The following is a 22,718-nucleotide window of genomic DNA, read 5'->3' as shown; positions in this document are numbered from 1 at the left end:
TATACCTTTTTTTCTATCACCTATTTATCTATTATCTATCCATTAATCTATTTTATATCAATTATCCATCATCTATTATCCAAATATTATCTTTCTCAGATCTATTCAGAAATCAGCTTCAGCATCTATCGCAGTGACGGTCCATAGCATACATCCTCTCTCCATAGAGGTCCATCCGGATTGTCCTCTGTTGTATATATATACGTTTTATGTGCAGCTTTATAGTGTTCATTTTTCAGCATCAGCATCTCTACAGGGAATCCACATAAGTAAAACGTCTAGTAAACATGCTATAATATCTGGTTGCAGTTTAACATTTTCTGTACATTAATGACCATGTTTCTTCACTTTTGTATCTGTTCCTTCCAATATTCCTATTTTCTTTTCACTTTGACTTGTGAGGAAGTACTGGAGTTATGTGCAGAGTGGGGCTGGAGGAGATGGAGGGTCCAGAAGATTGGGAGGGGTAAGGCTCTACCCACCTCACTCCTACATGCTATAAATACATGACAGCATTGCACATCTACAAGTAGGCATAAATAAGAGCAGGATACGCAAAAAAAAAAGTTTTTAAGAATTTACAAGGAGTTAGATACATCTTATTCTTCAAGTTCTAAGGAACCTGTGATATGGACTGAGATATTTCATTTTACTCACATCCAGTGATAACAGAAATTTGCAAGATGACTACATTAAGTGATCTAGATGGAACTGGATCATGGGAAGACTGGAGGAGCAGTGTCCACCAAGCCCTGATGTTCTCCTTTTTGTTACTCATCTGTCTAGGAGCTTGGTTGTGGGTCCGAGGTCATGGACAGAAAAAATGCCTTCCAGGACCTATGCCTTGGCCACTAGTGGGTAATGCCATGCAACTAGGGCAAATGCCTCACCTAACATTTTGTAAGATGGCGCAAATATACGGAAATGTCTTCAAGATCAAACTGGGTGCACACAATATAGTGGTTCTGAATGGAGAGTCAACCATCAGACAAGCTTTGGTGAAGCACAGCACAGAATTTGCAGGTAGACCCAACTTCCACTCCTTCCAGGTGATATCAGGAGGCAAGAGCATGGCTTTTGGTGCATACAGTGACTTATGGAAAGCTCACAAGAAAATTGCCCATTCAACCCTTAGAGCCTTTTCCACTGTGAATACAGAAAGCACCAGGCTGTTTCAGCAACACGTGGCAGCTGAAGCTGAAGACCTCATCCAGGTGTTCCTGCGCCTCAGCTCTGGTGGTGGTGAGTACTTTGACCCTTACCATGAGTGCACAGTGGCCATCGCCAATGTAATATTTGCCCTATGCTTTGGTAAACGTTACAGCCATGATGACCTTGAGTTTAAAGCTCTTGTTGGAAGGAATGACAAATTTGGGAAAACAGTGGGTGCAGGAAGCTTGGTGGACCTTCTCCCTTGGCTACAATCCTTCCCAAACCCAGTGAGGAGCCTCTATCAGAGTTTTAAAGACTTAAACATTGAGTTTTTTGACTTTGTGAAGGATAAGGTAAACCAGCACAGAGAGACATACAACCCTACGGTCACCAGAGATATGAGTGATGCATTTATAGGGCTCATTGATCATGGGCAAGGAGCAGGAGAGGTGCTTGGCAAGGAGTATGTGGAGGGCACAGTTACAGATTTGCTAGGTGCTGGACAGGACACTAATTCTGCAGCCTTGACCTGGATCCTTCTTCTGCTAATTAAGTATCCTCACATACAGAAGAAGCTGCAGGACGAGATAGATAAAGTGGTGGGACAGGACAGGACTCCCACTGCTGAAGATAAAGCCCAACTTCCTTATGTTCAAGCCTTTATATATGAAGCAATGCGTTTTAGCAGTTTTTTGCCAATGACCATCCCTCACTCTACCACCAGAGATGTCATCATTGAAGGCTTCCACATCCCCAGAAACACTATAATTTTTGTCAACCAGTGGTCAGTTAACCACGATGTGGACAAGTGGATAAATCCTAACCAATTCCAACCCGAGAGGTTCTTGGATGAGAATAACCAGCTCAACAAAGACCTCATCTATGGAGTGATGATATTCTCAGTGGGGAAAAGAAGATGTATTGGAGATCAGCTTTCCATGCTGCAACTTTTTCTCTTCACATCTACTCTCTTACATCAGTGTTCATTCCACTCAAACCCTAAAGAAGAACTGACCATGGACTACAGCAATGGCTTGACCCTGAGACCTCTTCCATTTGGACTATCTGTGAGATCCAGAAGACTGCACAGAAAGCAGGATACTCAGTACTGAACCAGCACCTTCAAACCACTTTACTATCTCAGTTTCCAGCAATCTGGGCTGGGGGGAGGGGGTATGTGGATGATCTACACTATACTTGTTTGCAGTAAGAACACCAATTTGTAAAAATACCATCCTCTAAATGAAAAAAGAACACAATGCAACAATCACAGCTCTCAGCATCTGGAATTCAATAATGAAGACATCAACCTTGTAGTTCTATGTGACCCGACAGCCACATGTTACCTTATAAAACCCGTGCACTACATGGGATGCATAGAACAAAAGCACTTACTTATACTCCAGCCGTCGAGCGTCTTCAGCTGTCAATTCGGTTAATGAAGAACAGTCCAAAAATAACATAATACAAGGAGACCAATGTACTGCCTCCTTACAGGACCTGATCACAAAATCCAGCATCTATAACTGTAAGGACTCAAGACGACTTTTGTGTTGTACATAGAATCAGAATTATCTACTATTATCAGTCTATTTTATACCTATGTGATATACATACATAGGTGTTTATCTAATCACTACATGCACATAATGTATACCTCATGTTATGCACACACCTTCTCCGCCCCATATGTTATGCGTATACCTTCTCTACAGCACAAAAGACAAGTTACAATATTTTCCAAAAAAGTACAATTCTCTCCAGGTCATGCTGTGATAGAGGAAATTACTTCAAAGTCAGACAAATAAAAGTTTCTAACTTGTATCGGCACTAAAGAAAGTGACCTTCATATTAAGCAGCTGTGGATGTGTATATGTTTATATATTCCAAAAACGGAGGCAGCAGTTCAAAGTCAAATGATGAAATACAAATATTTTGATCAGCCCATGCGACACTTTGGCTCCAAATGGTAAAGCATGGGCTGATGAAAATCCATTTTTACATCATATAAGTTTTGACTGCTACATCCCAATATTTATAATTCTTGTATGTAGGAGGCTGTGGTGATAACTTTGGGGGCTCTGCATATATACATACACACTAACATACAGACATCTATATATGGACACACATTCTTAAACTTATGGAGCACATGTATGAAAACGATTTATACTGTACAGCCTCTCATCTTCCCTTGGTGGTGACTGCAGCAGCCAGAATAGGATGAACAGTCCCAAAATTACACCTCTTTATACAGCCACAGGATAGGTGATAAGTTGATCGCCAGGGGTCTCAAAGCTGGGAGCTCATCGGTTAATAGGAATGGGGGCACCACATACCCCCACTTTAATGTGGAATGGGGCACCAGTGCCCAACCTACACCTCCACCAAGTCAGGACCCCATTCTTGTTGCCGAAGAAGGTCCTTGTGGTTAGAACTGGCATGATCAGTAATTTCTCACCCATCATGTGGATATGTGATATACAAGATCAACATCTATCAATGTATTAGATTGTTGGTCTGTCGTCTCTATATTTTATTAATTTTATAACTGTTTTGCTTCTTGTGAATGTACTTTTATATGGTACTTTTGTACATTAAAATGTTAATGTTTGTTCCTTGCTTATTTAAGAGAGTGTGTGTGTGTGTGTGTGTGTGTGTGTGTAAGTAAAATGGCGCTTTACCCAGTGTAGCCATCTCGATGGCTAAACAAAACGGGTCCGCTTAACTTTTTATTTGGCCTCTTGTGATAAGAGTGAGTGGACGATCCACCAGTAACCAGTGCAGTGAATGGGCCATTTATAGCATATACAATAACCCCACATACCAGTCTCAATATCTACTAGACATATACACCCTTATTGTAAGTCAGAGACTAACAATGTAAAAAAAATACTTCCAGATAAAAGCATAGTGCTGCATTAAAACAAAAATAAAAAATTTTTGGAAATCGCCAAAATCTGTGTGCCATCTTTACTTCCCAGGACCAGAGTATTTAATGAGTTAAAGCGCTTTCTAAGGTTAGAAAAAAAAATGGCCCGATTGCCAGAAATGGTGCCATTCAAGCAGTTCAGGAGTGCCATGCTGATGTATATGCTCTGACTCGGGCTTTCACCAATGAAATTCCCACAAATAATCCCTACATGTCTTACTGTTTTATCACTGCAGAGAAGAGCGACCAAGGTTATTAGGGAACTAGGGGGTCTGCAATACCAAGACAGGTTATTACACTTGGGGTTATTTAGTTTGGAGAATCGAAGGCTTAGGGGTGATCTTATTACAATGTATAAATATATGCGGGGACAATACAAAGAACTTTCTAATGATCTTTTTACTCTTAGACCTGTGACGGGGACAAGGGGGCATCCTCTACGTCTGGAGGAAAGGTTTAAGTATACTCACAGACGCGGATTCTTTACTGTAAGAGCAGTGAGACTATGGAACACTCTGCCGTATGATGTTGTAATGAGTGATTCCCTAATAAAATTTAAGAAGGGCCTGGATGCCTTTCTTGAAAAGTATAATATTACAGGGTATATACACTAGTTTCCTTAATATTGCGTTGATCCAGGGAACTAGTCTGATTGCCGTATGTGGAGTCGGGAAGGAATTTTTTTCCCCAATGTGAAGCTTACTGTTTGCCACATGGGTTTTTTTTGCCTTCCTCTGGATCAACATGTTAGGGCAAGTTAGGATAGGATATGGGCTGAATTAGATGGACTTAAAGTCTCCCTTCAACCTTAATAACTATGTTTTTTAATTTACAGGACCCCAGCGGCCAGACACATCAAAAATGTCATACTCCACATCACCCCCACCTATTATTTGTGTGTGCATGTTGCTCTTCCAAAGACAAGTTCAGCAATACTTTTACATGACCAGTCCTTCTGTTACTCACAAATTAGTTGGTACAGATATGTAAATGAAGTTTAAGAGTTATGGTAGATCAGAAGCCTCTGTCACTCCAGCTCTATTGTCTGCCCAGTATCATCTAATGCTTCTTCACTAATGGCTTCTTTTCCTGAAGTCACACAGTATAGAGGCTGTCAGTCAAGCCGGAGGAGGTATCGATGGGTGAGAAATAGAGCTGGAGTGACAGAAGCTGAAGATCTAATATAGATTTTCAGCCTCATTTAGACATCAAGTCAAACACAAATTTCTCAGGTCATGTAAACAAATTGCTGGACTGGTCTTTGAAAGGGCTACATGTGCATATAAATAGTTTGTGGTGTGAAATCCTGCTTACTGATTCCCTTTAAAAGGGTTAGAGCCATAAATACAAGTAATCGCATATCAACAGGAAAAGTCACCCCATTGAAGCCAATAGCCGGGCTCTGAAGTGTTCCATTTGGTTGGAGTGATGGGAGCCTCCGCTTCATTCATTGTCTATGGGACTGAGGGGAGATAGCCGAGGACTGTAAAGTGAATATTAATAAAGAACGAGAAAACTTGGGATTTTACAAAGGAGTTACAAGGAAAACGGATATAAAAGGCTCATGCTACAATTACGTATGAGTAAAAAAAGCCTCTTTCTACCCTCAAACACTTGATAATTGGCTACAGCGGTAATGTCTTGAGACTGGCAAGGAACAGGTTCAAAGCAGAGGAGTAAGTATATATTTTTAATTTAAGCAGCATACTGATGCACTAAATAATGGGTTGTCCAGTAGTAGACAGCCCCTTTAAGAAGGCCTATCTTACAATAAAGGGTATTGAGGGGTGCACATAATTTACCAATAAATGATACACAACTGATTTGAGAAATGTTGAACTTGATACTTGGGTTAAAAAAAAAAGACATCTAACGACTTTAGCCTATTAAAGGCAATTAGGAAAGTATATTTGTATTACCAATAGCAATGTCGGGAACCGGTTTTTGCAATTTTATGCTTTAGAATCAAATAACAAGTGTAAAATAGAAAGACAATAGTATATGACTTTATTAGTAACATCATTATATCCAAACCACCCCATTGCTCAGTGCACATTTTACACATATTAGAGATAGTTAAAAACATAATCAAATTAAATGTCAATATAAAGTAAATAAGTTTTCTAGTGAAATTATACATTTATTTTCACATAGACTTTACTATTTCCATTATTTTTATTGCATCTAAAATAAAAAAAAAAAAATCAACTTAGCAAAAAGTCTAAGATGAAATCTGTCAGAAGGTTTTTGCCATGTAATCTGAGAGCAACAAAATGTAGGGGCTGAGACTCTGATTCTAGCAATGATTCACTTACTGGGCTTCTTGCTGCAGTTTTGATAAAATCCCTGCTTTCTCTGCTGCAGCTGTAGCAGAGCTCAGAATGCTAAGTTGTGTATAACCCCACCCACACCACTGATTGGCAGCTTCCTGAGTAACATTATCTGCAAGCTGCCAATCAGTAGTGGGAGCGTGGCTACACAGAGTCTAGCTGACTGTCTTGTATGGGACCTAGTCCAGCAGTGAATTGTCTGCTGATAATACACTGATCGTATTAAAACTCCAGCAAGCAACTGAGAACGTGATATCACTGGAATCAGGCTTTCTGCCCACACATCAGGCTGCTGTCAGATTACATATCAAAAACCTGCTGACAGATTCCGTTTAACATAAAAATACTTATTCTGTCTACAGCTCATAAGCAGGCCTGAATGTTTCTATGGTAACACACTACAAACAAAATCTTTGTAGTCTGATCTTCGAGTCATACTAAATCTGTTCCCTACTGCTTACTAACTACTAATTTACTGAATGGAGAAAGATGGAAGGGCGATCGACTGCAGCATCAGACTAGAGAGGATTTGTATAGTATGTTACCATGGAGACACAATTCTACATAGAAGCTGCAGACACAAAACAGATTCTTTGCAAAATTGCTTTTTTTTTTCTATTTTAGTTGCATAGGAGCAATACAAAAATAGTTGTAAAAGTCTACATAGGTCCCAATTCATCAAATCCGGTGTTGGTGAGGAGATATGCTGGAGTCTGATGCTCCCGATTCTTGCAGAAGTACCCGCCTCTTTAGGAATCAGAAGCATTGGACAAGTACCAGGCACCTGTGTGTGCATCCCGCCACAAATCCTACTCCATTCCCTGCTGGAGTAAACTTTGTGGTGTCGCCATGCTCCCACCCCAAGCTCTGTCCTCATTATTAGAGTTGAGAATGGCAAATGTCGTAACATTTTAGATCCGCCTCGAGTTGCGCCAAAATGGTGTGACTTCTCAAAGCTTAGATGAATCGGACCCATAGTCTTAAAGTATAAAGTGGGTAGATATTGTTGTATCCCCACATGTGTACTATTATTTAAAATATAGAATTAAGGATGGAAAAAAACTAAAGAAAAAAATAAAATAATTTGGTCACCTAAGAAAAAAAAAAAAATTTAGCAAAAATCTTTATAGAAGACATGATGGTAGGAACTTTGGGAAAAAAAAAAATATCCAGGTTTGCAGCCAAAGAGATTTGATGATGCATGCCAGGGTAATGTGTTATTTGGGGGCTTGTCACCATTGCGTGTGCTCAGAAGCCACACGAGAGATGAATATCAGTCATGACGGATCCCAGAGGTCTCACTGGGTCACTTGTCACCGCAGCATGTGCTCATACACGAACGTTACGCTATAGATTTACACACGTGGGAAAACGTGAGGCGGTATGTCATAGCCAAAGTAATAGTAATGGTCCGGAGAAGTCGCCTTCACCCCTGCTCAGTGCCTGTCTGGACGCAGATGGGAAAATAAAGACAAATCATTAGCCTGGGAATGTAGAAAACCATTAATGGAAAGGAAAACTCCACTGCGTCCTACAGAAGTGAATGGCTTGGAACTAAAGGAATGTTTAAGCCTCTGCTGTGAGTCCAGAGGTCGTGAAATATTCCAATTTTTTTCTGACCTGAGAGCCTTCTCCTATGTGAATGGCTGCTGTAGTGTTACTGCATCTAGTACTCCTAATAATGTGAAATGAGGTCATGGATTGAAGAAAAATAATGTCTATATATAATTAAAATATTCTAATAAGAATATAAATTAAATTATTAATTGTCAACCTCTTTAGGTAAAGTTTGGGAAAGTTAGTTCTAGGCTGTAACGCAACATTCCCAAACAGAAGGCAGCAGATTATGCTCACACATAAAAAGAACTTATAGGCTTGGGTTAAAAAAAAAAAAAAAAAGGAAATACATAAAACTAAAGGACGATAATGTGGAATTTTCAAATTTTTTGTGCGCAATAGTTCGTACTAAGGCATAAAAAAAAAATTTTCATAAAAACTTTGTCTTTGACCCAAGTTTCAAATGATCCTCACTTTGTCTTCAAACATATATTACGTTTAGCACCAGAAAAATCGAGAACACACAAGTCTGTCTTCACATCAGTATCCACTAGATTTACAAGGGAACACAGTCACTGTCCAAAGGAAAGGACGGGAGGCGAGGTCTCCCAGCCCCGCCGTAAACCAGCCATCCTTAATAAAACGGATACAGGCAGGTATCCCCGTCAATAATAAATAAGCTGTGATCATTATTGGAATGCTAGAGCTCGGATGGGCGGTGAGATCTTCCAGCGGTTTGGGTAAAACGATGATCTGGGTCATGGAGCAGATACACTTAAGCAGTGGCTGACGCAATCATCTCCTCTATGGTAGAGGCGCTATTTAAATCCTGTAGGAATAAAAAAAAAATAATCAGATTTGGCATAAATACAAAAAAAGCCAACATTCTTCTGAATACAAACATATGACATAAAAAAAACATCCAACACACCCAAATTTATCTAACGCAGAAGTGCACAATCGGTGACCCCACGTCCTTAATACTTCATCTGTGCCCCCAGCTGAAGGAGTCCCATAGGAGAAGACTGGAGCATTGGGGTGTACGTCTGTGCATACGTACAGTGACACCGTAGGAAAGCAAGTGGTGTCACTGCGCATCACTTTTCAAATGGATACACAAGCCTGTACATTCAGGTGGTCCTATATTTTGGGGGAGCGTGTCAATCAATGTACATCATGTTGTGTCTTAACATTTGCACCCTGACATTGCATGGGACAAAGATGGCATTACAGACTATCAGACTACAGAAAACATAGGCTTGCCGTCACAAACATGCTTGGCTATCCTTAAATCATTCTCCATCCCCACCAGAAATAAAATGTAGGAAGTCACGCTGTTCTGCCATTACAAATATTCCAACCAATGTATAACACATAGTTGAAATACCGGGTGTCCACCTTTCTAGTCCCGTCCAGACACTTGCCAAACAGTGAATAGCGGATGCGTATATATGGAGCTGAGCTTGAACCGCAGAAGTAGACTGCCAGCTGTGTAACAGCTGGCATCTGCCTCTGCCAGCAGAGATCTGCTATCTTACAGAGGTTATCCAGTGGCGTCCAGTGCTGAAAGTGAGCGACGTCAAAGACACGGAGACCCTGCACACCTGCCGACATGCGTGCAGTCCGGAGGTATGGTGCACGGGTCTTGTCCAATCTCTGACAGCAGCATATGAGTACAGTAATCCAGTATGTGCATGTGTGTAACGTTCTGCTTCCCTGGGAGCCAGCAATGAGATCGGATGCACGCTCCCCAGCGTCATCGCTGCACTGTGCATGCCCAAGGAGGCAGCAGTGATGCAAGACTCATCACCCACGAGATGTGAAGAGCTGGCGGAGATGTCAAATCATGTGACTCACATCCATAGCGGCGAAATATCATTATGGGAGGGAGGATTAGTCCGGGATAATCAACGTCACCCACTGAATTGCATAACGCGAGCACAGTGTTTATAGTTCATTTTACGTTTTTTTCAATTTCTTAGCAGCAAAAAATGGCTTCTTAAAAACCAGCTAAAGGAGAGAAACATTGTGGTGCTTTAAAGGGAATCTGTCACCCTTTTTTTTTGGCCTATGAGCTGTCACCACTGACATCAGGGGCTTATCTATAGCATTCTGTATTGCTGTAGATAAGCCCCCGATGTAACCTGAAAGATAAGAAAAACGAGTTAGATTATACTCACCTGGGGGGGGGGGCGGTCCGGTCTGATGGCGATCCGGCACCTTCCATCTTCATACGATGCCGTCCTCTTCTTCTCTTCCTGTAGTGGCTCCGGCGCACTGCTTTGCCCTGTTGAGGGCAGAGCAGAATACTGCAGTGCGCAGGCGCCTGACCTCTCCCAGCGCCTGCGCACTGCAGGACTCTGCTCTGCCCTCAACAGGGCAGAGCAGTGCACGTGCGCCGGAGCCACGACAGGAATGGAAGAAGAGGACGGCATCGTACGAAGATGGGAGGCGCCAGACCAGACCGCGACACCCATCGGATCGGACAGCCCCCCGGGAGAGTATAATCTAACTATTTTTTCTTATCTTTCAGGTTACATCGGGGGCTTATCTACAGCAATACAGAATACTGTAGATAAGCCCCTTATGTCGATGCCGGCAGCTCATAGGCCAAAAAAAGGGTGACAGATTCCCTTTAAGAGAACTATAGCAGCTGGTAGATTCACTTTAAGGCAAACCTGTGAAACGTTTCATGCTGTTGAATCCACGGGTGGTATGAATCGCAGCCGGGCTGCACAAACTCTGTGAGACGCTCCAACGTTTCAGAGACATACACTTTAAAGATTCTAGTTAGTGACAATAGCCAGAGACCAGACTAGTCTGGCTACGCCCCTGGCCGGCTCTTCCCAGTGCCACCACAGGTGATTGACAGGACTTTCCTTTGCGAGTACAAAGGGAGAGAGACATGACAGTCACCTTCTGCAGCGCTGGGAAAAGCAGAGCGTTTCAGACAATATAATAATGATATTATTGATGTAGCGCCAATATATTCCGTAGCATTTTACAATGAAGCATTCACTACATTTTTTTCACAATTTTACAGTACATTCAAAAACACAGCCCATCCTGCAAAAAAACAAGTCCTCATATGGCTGTCAACTATGACTGCGCTTTGTATGTATGATTCACAGCCCCTGCTCCGGGCTCCCCTCAGACTGGACATACTATTCTTTATTGGTAGGAGACCCTCTTTGCTGCAAAAAGGGGAACGTGGGACATTGTAATTCACTATATAACTCAATGACATAGGATCCGGCCATACTTGCCAACAACGGTCACAGTACCTGCAGTACGTACACAGGCTACTAGGATATAAGACGGAGATGGTGCAAAATACTACTGCAGCACTCACACACCAACAGATGGGGGAATGGCTACTCGGTATTATAAGGGCACCTGGATAAGGCTTATATAGGGTGTCAGTCACACCGAGACGTGTACTGCACCATGCCCTATGATGCTCTAACTATTACATCAGACGGGGTGTTTCAAAGCTGCCTGAATATATGCAAGTTCCAGGTAATGTATGTGAAAATACAAGAATCGGTGCTTACATCCTTTGTGCGGTCAGGAAGCTCCGACGCCAATTTTATCCAGCGGGCAGCTTCACTAGTGTTCCCCAGGTCCCTGTAACACTAATAACAAGAAAACAGAAAAGTACTGATCAGAATGGCCTAGAATTAGACTACACTTTCCAGTACAGTGGGAATAAAACTGATGCCAATGCTCACTGATCCAGCATGAGCTTACTCACTGAGCCACGAGGACCTGCACGACATGACTGTAGGACAACTCCATCAAAAGCATTTTAAGCACCGAGTATTACTCTCTGGGTTCAACGCCAGATCTCCACCAGTGCCCCTGGTCTCCATTTGTCTGCAGCGCTTAGGCCACGTAAGTAGAGCTGCAGTCAATCATGAAGCTCTGCCCACATAGACATGATGCTGCGCTGACGAAATGACGCAAGTGCTGAAGGAAAACAACATATAGCAGGAGCTGGACCCAGGGAAGGAATTTAATGCTCAGTGTACTTTTTTTGTTTTTTTTGTTGGTTTGCTTTAAAGCTACCACAGCTCATGACAGATTTGACAACCCCTCAACTGTATGTTGGCCCCCTACAGATATTGCTAAAATAGCAATTCCATAAAAAAGTCTGTCATGTTCTAGTGGAAAATTTCTAAACATTAATAATGTAATAAATGTTATCATAAAGTGATAATAGATTCAGTGATGGGTCAAAATGGAAAATTTTTTGAACAATTCCACGCAAGTTTGTTAGCTTGATTGATGATCCCACATAACAAACACCCTGCTGTAAGTAAGAAGCAAAATGCAATAGTGCATATAAATAGCATAAGGTACTTTGCAAACCCGATGTTTGGTTACAAAACAAACAAAAAAAACAACGGTAAAAGCCATCCCACCAGCGCTAAGGTGACCCAAATTGGGATGGTCCTAGCCTCCAGTACTGAAACCTTACCATGCATCAAAAATGACCTCATCGTAGGGCCCTTGTCCTGCTCAACCCTTATTCACATAGAGGTCATTTTTGACACATGGTAAGGTTGTAATACTAGAGGTTAGGGCCATCCCGACTGGGTGCACCTTGCCGTGGTGGAATGGCTTTTGTGCTTTTTTTGATGAAAACCGGCGTTTACTAAGCACTATTGCCTTTTACTCACTTATAGCAGGGTATATACTCATTTTATTCCTATCTAAGGTTTTGTCTATATAATGGAATAGCCCACTAATTAGTGATTTTTCTTTTTTTTCACTTGGGCCTCACCAAAGCGGCTATAAGGGGCCAATCAGAAGAAAGCTGTCGGCCAAATGTTTGTTCTACAGATGGCTATCACTTGAGACTCCCTCATATTTGCGAGCACTTGGCACTAGTGAGAGTACAGTTTTTTCCAATGGGAAGAGAAGAGAAAGCTGCTGTAAAAGGATTAGGCATGGAAAATTCAAGTGACCGATCCTACTCGCCTCATCATCTGTCAGGGGAGAGTCGACGGTCCTGCTGAAATTGTCAGGTTTGGCCGACTCACATCTAACATGTATAGAGGTCATACATGACAGATCACGATCATACCTGGGCTTCCTCCTCAGTAGTAATGTAAAGAATAAAATAAATGTTTATATTTCACAATTTTATATTGTGATCTCTTATTATTCTTATATTTATTTCCCTCATTTATATAGCGACAATAATTCCTCAGCGCTTTACAGATATTATTGGCTTGGAAGTATCATTTTTTTTAGTGTGTGCAAGATTAGAAACAGCAATTTGGCTGCTTTTTTATTAATTTATTTTTTCTTGCTATTTAATATTTAATTTATTCCTAACATTATGACCCTCCTTCCCCCCCCCACACACACACTATCACCTACCTTAAGGTGATAAAAGGCCTTATATAAATATTAGTATTGTCAATTTCCCATGCAGCTGTGGCAGATACAAGGCACACATAACCTATGGCTGCCCTGCAGTGCTGACCTGGGTTTCTTAGGACCTAGCAGCTCCTGTTACCTCCCGGCATCCGGAGATCACATGAAGGAGCACACTTCCTAAACTGTTGTTCAGCACTATGTCTACAGCAATCGGGAACGCAGAGATGGTGACAAACCCTCTCTGCCTTCTACGTGGTTAGTTTGGCTCCTGTAGCTGCATACTTGGCAATGACATTTTAGAACATCACTGCAAAGTCAAATGTGGACAGCTCAGCGTTTCAAAGTCTATGAACGATAGAAAGGATTGTGCAAAATATGATCCCTTCCATAAAAACTGCCTTCTGAGGGTGCCTCACCAACCCATATGGGGTGCCTCACTGGGGAGTCTAACCTCCCAGTTTGAAGCAATGGTTTATAGCTCGTTTCTGTGGACCTTCCATCACAATCTGGATCATATTAGGTGCTACAAGACATACTAAGGCCTTATACTGAATTGTTACTGGGTTTTAGGTCCCTACTTTGCTTACATTTATGTACTAGTTCCTGTAAGTAGGTTCCCAGAGAATATCTGTTAAATAATATGAAAGACAATGCACAGATTATTAAAACAAGAGGACGCAGAGTGTATCAAATGTCAGCATTCCCCCACTATTTAATGGTAGAGATATGACGTATCTTAGGAAAAGCATGATAACTGCACTGTGTCAGGCTGATATACCACTTATAACAGACATTACTGCTCCCCAGTGCACCTCTGCCTGGCGCCCATCCAAATTCTCAATTACATCCTGTTACGCTGCATAAATGTGAAGAGAAATATTTAAAAATGTCTTTAAAGAGGACCTGTCACCAGGCCAAGAGTGGAAAGTTTTTCTTTTTATTTTATTGCTGCTGGTCCTTTGAATATTCTGTTTTTCTTTTTTTTTTTTTTTTTAAATCCAGAAAAAGAAGCATTTATATTTTGTGCAAATTTTATGGTGTTTATAAGAGGGCCTGGCTCACAGGGGAATGCACTGCTTCCTAAAGACACGCCCCAGAGGAACCAGTGAGCCACACCCCCTTTTTTATGTAGGTTTTTGGCTATGAAATTTTCAGAATGAAGAATTCACATAATAAAAAACTTAATGTGAACATACCCTTATTTTTGACTCCTTCCCTCCAAATTGAAGTAACTACTGTATATGTCAAGATTGCAAGTAGTTTACCAAAATCTACAGTAAGGCTATGTTCACATGTTGCTGTTTTTTTTTTCTTCAGCTTTTTTTTAAGCAAATTTTCACCTGCGTTTCATAGTCTATGAGATTGCAGAAATCTCATGCACACACATTGCTTTTTTTTTTTCTGTTTGTCATAAGAGCTTGCTAAGCAAGCAAAACACAACACAGGTATTGAATCAGAATTTTTTTATGCGTTAGGGTACCGTTACACCTAGCGACTCACCAGCGATCCCGACTAGCGATATGACGCGGTCAGGATCGCTGGTGAATCGCTAGGTGGTCGCTAGTGAGCTGCCACACAGGCAGATCTCACCAGCGACATCGCAGGGGTCAGGGGTCGCTACTTACCTGTCAGACAAGGCGATCCTGACGTCCTCCCGCACGCGTGACTCGTCGGCGCCACAGGAAGCCCAGCAGGAAGCTGATGACTAGAAACGGCCCAGGACGTTCTCGCGCGATCAGCGATAACCAGCGGGGAGCCGGTCGGAGGTATCAGACCTCACAAACCTCGCAAAGGTGTGCAAAGACGACCAGGTCTCAGCTTTACGAATCTGTGAAGCCGAGGCCTGGTGACGAACTGCCCAGGAAGCCCCCACCGTTGTCGTGAATGCAGTATGCCTCCAATATTGCCAAACGAATCCAACGGGCAATAGTGGATTTAGAAGCTGGGAGCCACTGTGACCTTCAGAGATGACAAACAAGGCATCAGAGAGGCGAAAGGAAGCAGTCCCTGAAAGGTAGACTCGGATAGCACATACCAGATCCAACTTGTGGAGGGACTTCTCCAGGGGATGGACCGGAGAGGGACATAGAGAAGGAAGGACAATGTCTTCATTAATGCGAAATTAAGAGACCACCTTAGGTAGGAAGGAAGGAACAGGTCTGAGAACTACCTTTTCCTGATGTAGAATCAGGAACGGAGAACAAAAGGATAATGCTGCTAGTTCAGAAACTCTCCTGATGGACGTAATGGCAACTAAGACGACAACTTTCCAAGAGAGGATAGAAAACGGAACATCTTGAACGGGCTCAAAAGGAGCACGCTGGAGTGCACTAAGGACAAGGTTAAGATCCCATGGATCTATTTGAGGATGATAAGGAGGTGCCAGATGGGCGACTCCTTAAAGTCTTTACCTGGGAACGAGAAGCCAGATTTCGTTGGAAAAGAGCTGACAGAGCGGAAACTTGCACCTTAAGAGTACTGAGTGATAGACCAAAGTCAAGACCCGCTTGTAGAAAACCCAGGATGGAAGGAAGGGAAAAGGACATAGGGACCAAATTGTTGTCCTCACACCACCGGAAGAAGGCTTTCCAGTATCTGTGGTAGATACGCGAGGATGCTGATTTTCTCGCCCTAATCATGGTCTGAATGACCTGACGGGAAAAAGCAGCCTCCCTCAGGACTGCAACCTCAACAGCCATGCCTTTAAACTCAGATTGTGAACTCTTGTGGAAGAGGGGGCCTTTCGAGAGAAGATCTGGAAGCCTCCAGGGAGCGTCCATGACCATGTTCACCGTTTCGCCAGTCAGGAGCCATCAGGATTACGGGAATGCATTCTGCCTTTATCTTTTTCATGACTCTCGGAATCAAGGGGAGAGGCGGAAAAAGATAAGGCAGTTGGAATTGGGACCACGGGATTACCAGAGCGTCGCAACCGATGGACAGCCAGTGGATCCCGGGATCTGGCTACGTACGGAGGAACCTTGTGGTTCATCTGAGACACCATCAGGTCGACGTCTGGTGTGTCCCATTTCTGGCATATCTGGCTGAGAGACCACTCGCCCGATGAGAGACCCTGATGGCTTAGAAAGTCGTCTGCCCAATTTTCCACCCCCGGAATGTGCACGGCTGATATGGTGGGAACGTGACGTTCTGCCCATCGCAGAATCCTTGCTACCTCTACCATAACCAGTTTGCGGCGAGTCCCGCCTTGATGGCATATGTAAGCCACGACGGTGGCGTTGTTCAACTGTATGCGGACCTGCTGGTCTGCGAGAAGGAGCTGCCAGCGGCGAAGGGCAAAGAAAATTGTCCTGATCTCCAGGAGATTGATGGGGAGAGTGGCTTCTTGGGCATTCCAGCGACCCTGCATTGTGTGATGTAGAAAGACCGCTCCCCAATCGAGACTGGCATCAGTGGTGATGACCTGCCACCGGAGGGGAAGGAAGGACTTCCCTCGTAGGACTGATGCGGATAGCGTCCACCACATCAGGGACTACCTCACCTTGAGAGGCAGAAGCACAGGTCGGTCCAGGGAGACGGTCCTCTTGTCCCAAAAAGACAAGAGGGCCCGCTGAAGAGGACGGGTATTGAACAGGGCAAAAACACACGGCTTCCATGGTGGCAATCATCTTCCCCAGAATTCTCATGCAGGACCACAGAGGAAGAGGAGCTGGTCGCTTTAAAGTGCGGATCTCCTGGTAGAGGGATAAAAACCTCTCCTTTGGAAGGAAGGCTTGGTTCGTTTTAAACCTCATACCCTGAAACATCAAGTGCTGAGCTTCAGGGAGGACAATGCAGCCGAGACGGACCAGAGTGCCTGGAATGATCTGAAGACTCTGGTCGCATTCTCGACGGGATGGCCCCTTGATCAGATTGTCCAAGTAAGGAATTATGAGAATCCCCTTGGAGAGAAGGATGGCCATGACCGCTGCCATAACCTTCGTGAATACTCTGGCGGCAGAGGCCAGGAAGAAGGGAAGAGCAGTGAACAGTGGTCCTCCTGGATCGCAATCCGTAGCAATCTCTGATGCTGAACACAAACAGGAATGTGAAGATTAGCATCCTGAATGTCACAGAACAAAGAAATTCTCCTGGTTCCATGGAGGAGATTACCGAACGTAGGGACTCCATCCTGAAATGACGGATACGAAAATGACGGTTCAACCGCTTAAATCCAAAATCGGGCGGAGCGATCCGTCTTTCTTCGGGACTACAAAAAGATTGGAGTAGAACCCTGAAAACCGTTCATTCCGGGAAACGGATATGATTACTCCTGTACGTAAGTAGGGAAGACACAGCCTGAAGAACCCCTGGAGCCTTAGACAGATGTCTTGGCGGGTGAGACTGAAAGAAACCTCTTCCTGGTGGGTGGGAGTGACTAGTCACGCCGAGGAGAATCTGTTGGCGCGGAAACCTGAAGAATTGGAAGAGCAACTCTTTGGTCACCAGTGAGGGGCAGGTTTGAAAGACAGCTTCTTCCTTTCCTTACCCCTTGGGCTGAAGAGCTGTCCTGCTGGGTGGAAGTTCCCAAAGTAGAAAAGGGCCGAAAGCAACGAAAATGCAGAGACGTCCTCTTAATATAAGGACATTTAGGCCTGGACTGGGGACGCAAGGTGCTTTTTCCGCCTGTAACATCGGAAATTATTTGATCCAGTTTGGACCCAAAAAGTTGCCGTGGATCCTGCGTCTGGAGGCACGTTTGCCCCCTGCTCCACACCATACTAAGCTTACCAGCCCAGTCTGAGGACAGTCTGTCCCTATACTGGGCACACAGAGCGACTTTATAGGTTGACATCCTATTGCAAGAAATCTATTATAAACACGTAACTGAAGAAGGTCATTAATTGACCGAAACGTTTTACCTTCATACTACAATAAATCTCCTTTGATTACACTTAAGTTGAGTGCTAAGTTTATACCTATTAGTCAAGGATTCTGTCTATCCATAGAATCCTTAAGTGATGCACCATCCGGTAGAGACAAGACTGTTTTGGAAGAGGTGAGAAACCGGCAGATCAACATTAGGAGATTCTGCCCATCTACCAACGAGGTGGGCTAAAGGGATAGAGAATATCTAGCCTCTTCCTTCCTGGGAAGCCCTTTTCAGGGTGTTCCCAGTGTTTGGACATAATCGCTTAAAACTCCATGTGATTAGGGAAATTCCGGGAGGGACGTTTTACCCATTTGAAGGAAAAGGAGTGCTCCTGAGCAGGTGTCTCATCCTCCTTTAGGCTCAAAGTTTGAGTAATTGCCAGGATAAGGCTATTGACCATATCCTGCATCTTTGAGGTCTGGTGCGTATCAGACTCAGAATGGGAAACCTCATCTGACCCAAAAGCCGCCTCCGTGGAGGGGGTATGGGGTGAGGAATGCATCCAGGAGGATGCAGAGGGACCCGGAGAACTGGAGGATGAACCAGAAAGAGCTCGCTTGTACCCAATTTGTCCCTGTGAAGGTCGCAGTCAGGTGCGTGCGGATCACCTTGAGAGGCGTTCGGAGCACTGGTGGTAGTAGACAAATGCGGAAGTCATTCCAGGACCTGGACCAGGGACTGTGAGACTTTTGTCAGGTCAGAGACCAACTGTGACATGGCAACAGCCCACTCCGGAGGGAGGGGACTGCTCTCATCCCGGGCGTTAAGAGGGCTCCTGTGGGGTGGACTGGCCTGAAGAACCTTTGTAAAGGGCACAGACGTAGTGAATCACAGTGTGCTTAGAGGGGCAAGAAGAAGCCTCCTCTAGGGTTGGACATCAGTTTAGCCTTGGGGATACTGCTGTGGAGGAGTCAAGACAAAAATAAAATAACAGAACCTACCTGATGCCAGCGACGACTAGCAGAAAGAACTGTGTCCTCCTTTTGTGCAGAGCGTCCGCAGGTCTACAGAGTGCAGGATATGCAGAGCACGCAGTATATGGCGGTAAGAAGAGGCTGATGCAGCCTTGGCTTGTCCTCACACCGCTACAAACTGCCGGCTGGCAAAAGAGAAAGCTAGCATCCTATTGGCTGACACGCCCTGGGCGTGAATAGCCAGGACAATCTGCCGGCGGGTGAAAAAAACGAAAGTACCCCTCCGACTGGCTGACACGCCGGGGGCGTGGACAACCAGGAGGGAGAAGTTCCGTGATAGGAGCGGAAAAAATGCGCCGAGGAGAGAGGTGGAGAAAAGGCAAAGGACCAGCCACCTGGAATCACCCTGAAACAGCCGTAAGGGTGACAAGGGATTAGGTCCTGCCTGCGGGTCTGAGAGTGGGCGATGTGGGTGACACGACACTGCTCTCTCAGTCGCATAGGCACGGGAAACCAGGGTGAGAAATTACACCCTTTTACCCTAAGAAAAAAGGAACCTGAAAGACAAAAGGGAAAAGGTTAAACACACACAGGGAATCTGAAAAGGAAAAAGGAGATTTTTGTGTACTCACCGTAAAATCTCTTTCTCTTAGCCTTTAATTGGGGGACACAGAACCGTGGGTGTTATGCTGCTGTCCACTAGGAGGCGACACTATGCATAATCTGAAAAAGATTAACTTTGGCTCCTCCTCTGCAGTATACACCCCTGGACGGCGTCAGCCTTCTCCAGTTTTGTGCAAAAGCATTAGGAGGAATATACCAGAAACATAACCATGCCTGTAAAAAAAGGCTACTATAAACAGGCTCAAACAACAATATGAGAACCCAACCGTAACAACGGCCCGCAAGGGCAACAGGGTGGGAGTTGTGTCCCCCAATTAAAGGCTAAGAGAAAGAGATTTTACGGTGAGTACACAAAAATCTCCTTTACTCTGTCGCCTTATTGGGGGACACAGAACCGTGGGACATCCCAAAGCAGTCCCTGGGTGGGAAGCAGTGGACGAATATTGTGCTGACAGTCCTCTAGACTTGGGGTACTGCCGCCTGCAGGACCCATCTACCCAGGCTCGCATCCGCTGAGGACTGGGTATGCACTCTGTAGTGTTTTGTAAATGTGTGCAGGCTAGTCCAAGTGGCTGCCTTACACACTTGATGTGCTGAGGCTTGATGCCGAATGGCCCAAGAGGCCCCTACCGCCCGCGTAGAGTGTGCCGTGATACCAGCCGGAAGGGGAGAATTGTTGAGGCGGTAAGCCTCTTGAATGGTGGACTTGATCCACTTAGCAAGGGTGGCTTTGGAAGCCGGTAGGCCCTTGCGAACGCCTTCTGGAAGAAGGAAAAGTGAATCAGACTTCCAGAAGGGAGCAGTCCTAGACACGTAAATACGCAATGCCCTGACAAGGTCAAGCGTATGCAGAGCCTTCTCTACCCTATGAACGGGAGCCGGGCAAAGAGACAGTAGTGATATTTCCTCATTGAGGTGGAAGCTGGACACGACCTTCGGAAGGAAGGATGGTACTGTACGGAGAACCACCTTGTCCTGGTGAAAAACCAGGAAGGGTTGTCTGCAGGAAAAGAGCTGAAAGTTCAGACGCCCTGCGTAGCGAGGTGATTGCCACCAGGAAAAACCACTTTCTGTGATAGAAAGCGGAGTGAGACCACCCTAAGGGGTTCAAAAGGAGGTGACTGTAGTGCTGTCCAGACCAGGTTGAGATCCCACGTCTCCAACGGACGTTTGTAGGGGGGAACCAATCGGGAAACCCCTTGGAGAAAAGTCTTCACTTGCGGCTTGTTAGCAATACGCCTCTGAAAGAGCACTGAGAGCGCTGACACCTGGCTCTTCAGCGAGCCCAGGGATAGCCCGGCGTCCAGGCCTGACTGAAGGAAACCGAGGACCTTTGGAAGAGAATAGGGAAGTGGAATCTGCCCACGAGAGTCGCACCATGTGAAGAAAATCTTCCAGGTACGATAGTAAATCCTGGCTGGAGTTGGCTTTCGAGCCCTGATCATGGTTTTAACTACGTCCGGTGAAAAACCTGCTTGGGTCAAAACCCAGGTCTCAATGGCCACGCCGTCAAATTGAGAGCCCCTGAGTTCTGGTGGAAGAACGGGCATTGTGACAGGAGGTCGGGACGTGTGGGGAAACGCCAGGGGGCGTCTGCTGTGAGTTGCACGACGTCGGCGTACCATGTACGCCTGGGCCAGTCTGGAGCGATCAGAATGGTGGGAACACCCTCTTGTTTGATCTTCCTCAGGACTCTGGAGATCAGGGGGAGGGGTGGAAAAATGTACAGAAGCTGGAACTGGGTCCAGTCCTGAACCAGGACATCTGCTCCGAGCGACCGCGGATCGCGCGTCCTGGCCATGAAATTGGGAACCTTGGCCTTGAGATGGGATGCCATCAGATCCACGTCCGGGGTCCCCCAACGATGACAGATCTGACAGAAGACTTCGGGATGGAGAGACCATTCCCAGTTGTCCACACCCGGAATGTGGACCGCGGAGAGTACCGACCTTGCAGCCTCTGCCCATTGTAGGATACGCGTTACTTCGGTCATCGCCTGGATGCTGCGGGTGCCGCCTTGATGGTTCACGTATGCCACTGCCGTGGCATTGTCCGACTGTACTCTGATATGAGAGTCTGCCAGCAAGTGATGGAAGGCTTTCAACGCCAGGAAGATGGCCCGAATTTCCAGGATGTTGATGGGCATGGTCGATTCCCTTGGTGACCACCTGCCTTGCGCTCTGATGTAGGTGCACCGCGCCCCAACCCATAAGGCTTGCGTAGGTGGTCAAAACCTTCCATTGACCGGAGAGAAAGGATTTTCCCCTTGCAAGCGAGGTTGGCTTGAGCCACCAGTGCAGGGACCTCCTGGTGTTTGCTGATAACCGGAACTCCCTGTCGAGGGAGAACGGATTCCTGTCCCAGGACTTGAGGATGGCCAGTTGAAGGGGTCTGAGGTGAAACTGGGCAAATGGTACCGCCTCCATTGCTGCTGCCATCCTGCCAAGTACGCTCATGGCATACCGGAGAGATCTGGGGGACTTGCGGAGGAGTGTGTGAACTCCCAGACAGACAGCCAGTGCCTTGTCCCTGGGGAGGATCACCAGACCCTTGGAGGTGTCGAATAGCATCCCCAGGAAGGTCAGAGACTGACTCGGGGTAGTCGAGGACTTCTGTAAATTGACTAACCATCTCAGGCGCGTCAGAGTGTCGATCGTGATCGAGACGTTGACCTCGCAGTCCTTGAGGGTGGGGGCCTTGATGAGAAGGTCGTCCAGGTTTGGAACGACTACTATGCCTCTGGAGTGCAGAACGTCCATGGTAGCTGCCATGACCTTTGTAAATGTTCTGGGAGCCGTGGCGAGACCGAACGGGAGGGCCACAAACTGGTAATGGTCTTGGTTGATTGCGAATCTGAGAAACCTCTGATGGGCGGGAGCAATCGGTATATGCAGGTATGCGTCCTGTATGTCTATGGAGGCAAGATATTCTCCTTTTTCCATAGATGC

The 22,718-nt window shown here is 45.1% G+C and overlaps 1 protein-coding gene and 1 pseudogene across 4 annotated transcripts in view; one reads left to right on the top strand and one right to left on the bottom strand.

Annotated features, from left to right (window-relative positions):
• Positions 1 to 543: 543 nt before the first annotated feature.
• Positions 544 to 4,117, top strand: LOC141082685 (cytochrome P450 1B1 pseudogene; annotated as a pseudogene).
• Positions 4,118 to 6,068: 1,951 nt separating this feature from the next.
• The window catches only part of RMDN3 (regulator of microtubule dynamics 3), a 77,480-nt gene continuing 60,830 nt past the window's right edge, over positions 6,069 to 22,718 (bottom strand). For 3 of the 4 annotated variants that reach the window (XM_073566697.1, XM_073566696.1, XM_073566698.1), the window contains exons 12-13: positions 11,526 to 11,606; positions 6,069 to 8,800 (exon numbers count right to left, since the gene is read on the bottom strand). In XM_073566697.1, coding sequence (XP_073422798.1) covers positions 8,747 to 8,800; positions 11,526 to 11,606 — 135 coding nt within the window. In that variant the 3' untranslated portion in view covers positions 6,069 to 8,746. The remainder of the gene's footprint in view (positions 8,801 to 11,525; positions 11,607 to 22,718) is intronic. The other variant, XM_073566699.1, reaches the window with a different exon arrangement.

This window comes from Dendrobates tinctorius, unplaced genomic scaffold, assembly GCF_039654945.1.
Source record: "Dendrobates tinctorius isolate UK_male_01 unplaced genomic scaffold, ASM3965494v1 ptg000019l, whole genome shotgun sequence".
NCBI classification, from domain to species: Eukaryota; Metazoa; Chordata; class Amphibia; order Anura; family Dendrobatidae; genus Dendrobates; species Dendrobates tinctorius.
This window is presented reverse-complemented; position numbering and strand designations above follow the sequence as displayed.